General features: G+C 40.4%; 1 protein-coding gene across 1 annotated transcript in view; it reads left to right on the top strand.

Moving 5' to 3' along the window:
• Positions 1-150: 150 nt before the first annotated feature.
• The window catches only part of LOTGIDRAFT_239707 (hypothetical protein), a gene marked incomplete at both ends in the record, with an annotated part of 12,408 nt that continues 11,534 nt past the window's right edge, over positions 151-1,024 (top strand). Inside the window, one exon of the mRNA XM_009067749.1 lies at positions 151-541. Coding sequence (XP_009065997.1) covers positions 151-541 — 391 coding nt within the window. The remainder of the gene's footprint in view (positions 542-1,024) is intronic.

Genomic DNA, 1,024 nt, shown 5'->3' with positions numbered 1-1,024 from the left:
ACAACACAAGCTGCAGAAGAATGTGGCAAAGACACACCAACTGATATTTACTACGTTTTCGACCCAGCATCCCTTGGTTTGGACATCACCGGATGGGTTACCCAATTCATCAGCTACACCCTTGAAGTACGAGAATTCAAATTCATGCAAATGGGAGTCATCAGTGGCTCATGTCCAATCGATTCTGGATTCAGTTTGAATACATATTCTTCCAACAAAAAGATCAGAAACCACTTGGCCAGATACGACTCCTCCAGACTTCCAGCCCTCATCGGCTCAGTTCCCGAAGAATTCAACCAAGCAAGATCTGGTGCCCGAAAGGTTGCTGTTATCTTTATTGGTGGTAAGGTCGATGCCATGGCTGTTATCGAACAAGCTGAAGCTGCCCATGCCGCTGGCATTGATATCTTCTTTGCTGGTCACGAAACTGCTGATAGAAACCTTCTTAATGCTTTGGAAGAAATTGGATTCGGGCAACGACTCTTCCTTAACGGATACAGCGCCAGAGGTCAAGCCGCTCAATTCGTTGAGGCTTTATGCAGTAAGTAGATATTAAAATTTTGTTCACTGTAAAATAGTCCGAAAACGTTTATTGCTGCAACAGTACCTGTTGATAAATTGTACCACCCCGCTCAATTGATTCCATAAATATTAAATAGGAAATTCCTACATATAACATGAGTTCTCTTCCTCCTAGAGGCATGATGGTAACATTAAATAACGGACACAATTGTATGGTATACTACTCCTTAGTTTAACTAAGAAGTAATACACCATAAAATTGTGTCCGTTATTTAATTTGATCTCTACCCCTAAATGCCGCCAATGGATTCTGATGGTAACAGTATCCTAACAGAAGGCGTTTGTGAACTCCCGACTTTAACATTCGACAAGATCTCACGAGACTAAAAAGATAACTGTTGCTTTATAATGGGATATTTAAATGATTCTTTTTTGAATTTTTAGGCAACTATTAAGAAGTTGATGCTGATGACGATACTGCGGATTGGATACTGAAGATGAA

Source organism: Lottia gigantea (assembly GCF_000327385.1).
Source record: "Lottia gigantea unplaced genomic scaffold LOTGIsca_851, whole genome shotgun sequence".
Taxonomy (NCBI): domain Eukaryota; kingdom Metazoa; phylum Mollusca; class Gastropoda; family Lottiidae; genus Lottia; species Lottia gigantea.
Note: the sequence above shows the minus strand (reverse complement) of the source record. Positions and strands in the feature narration are given on the sequence as shown.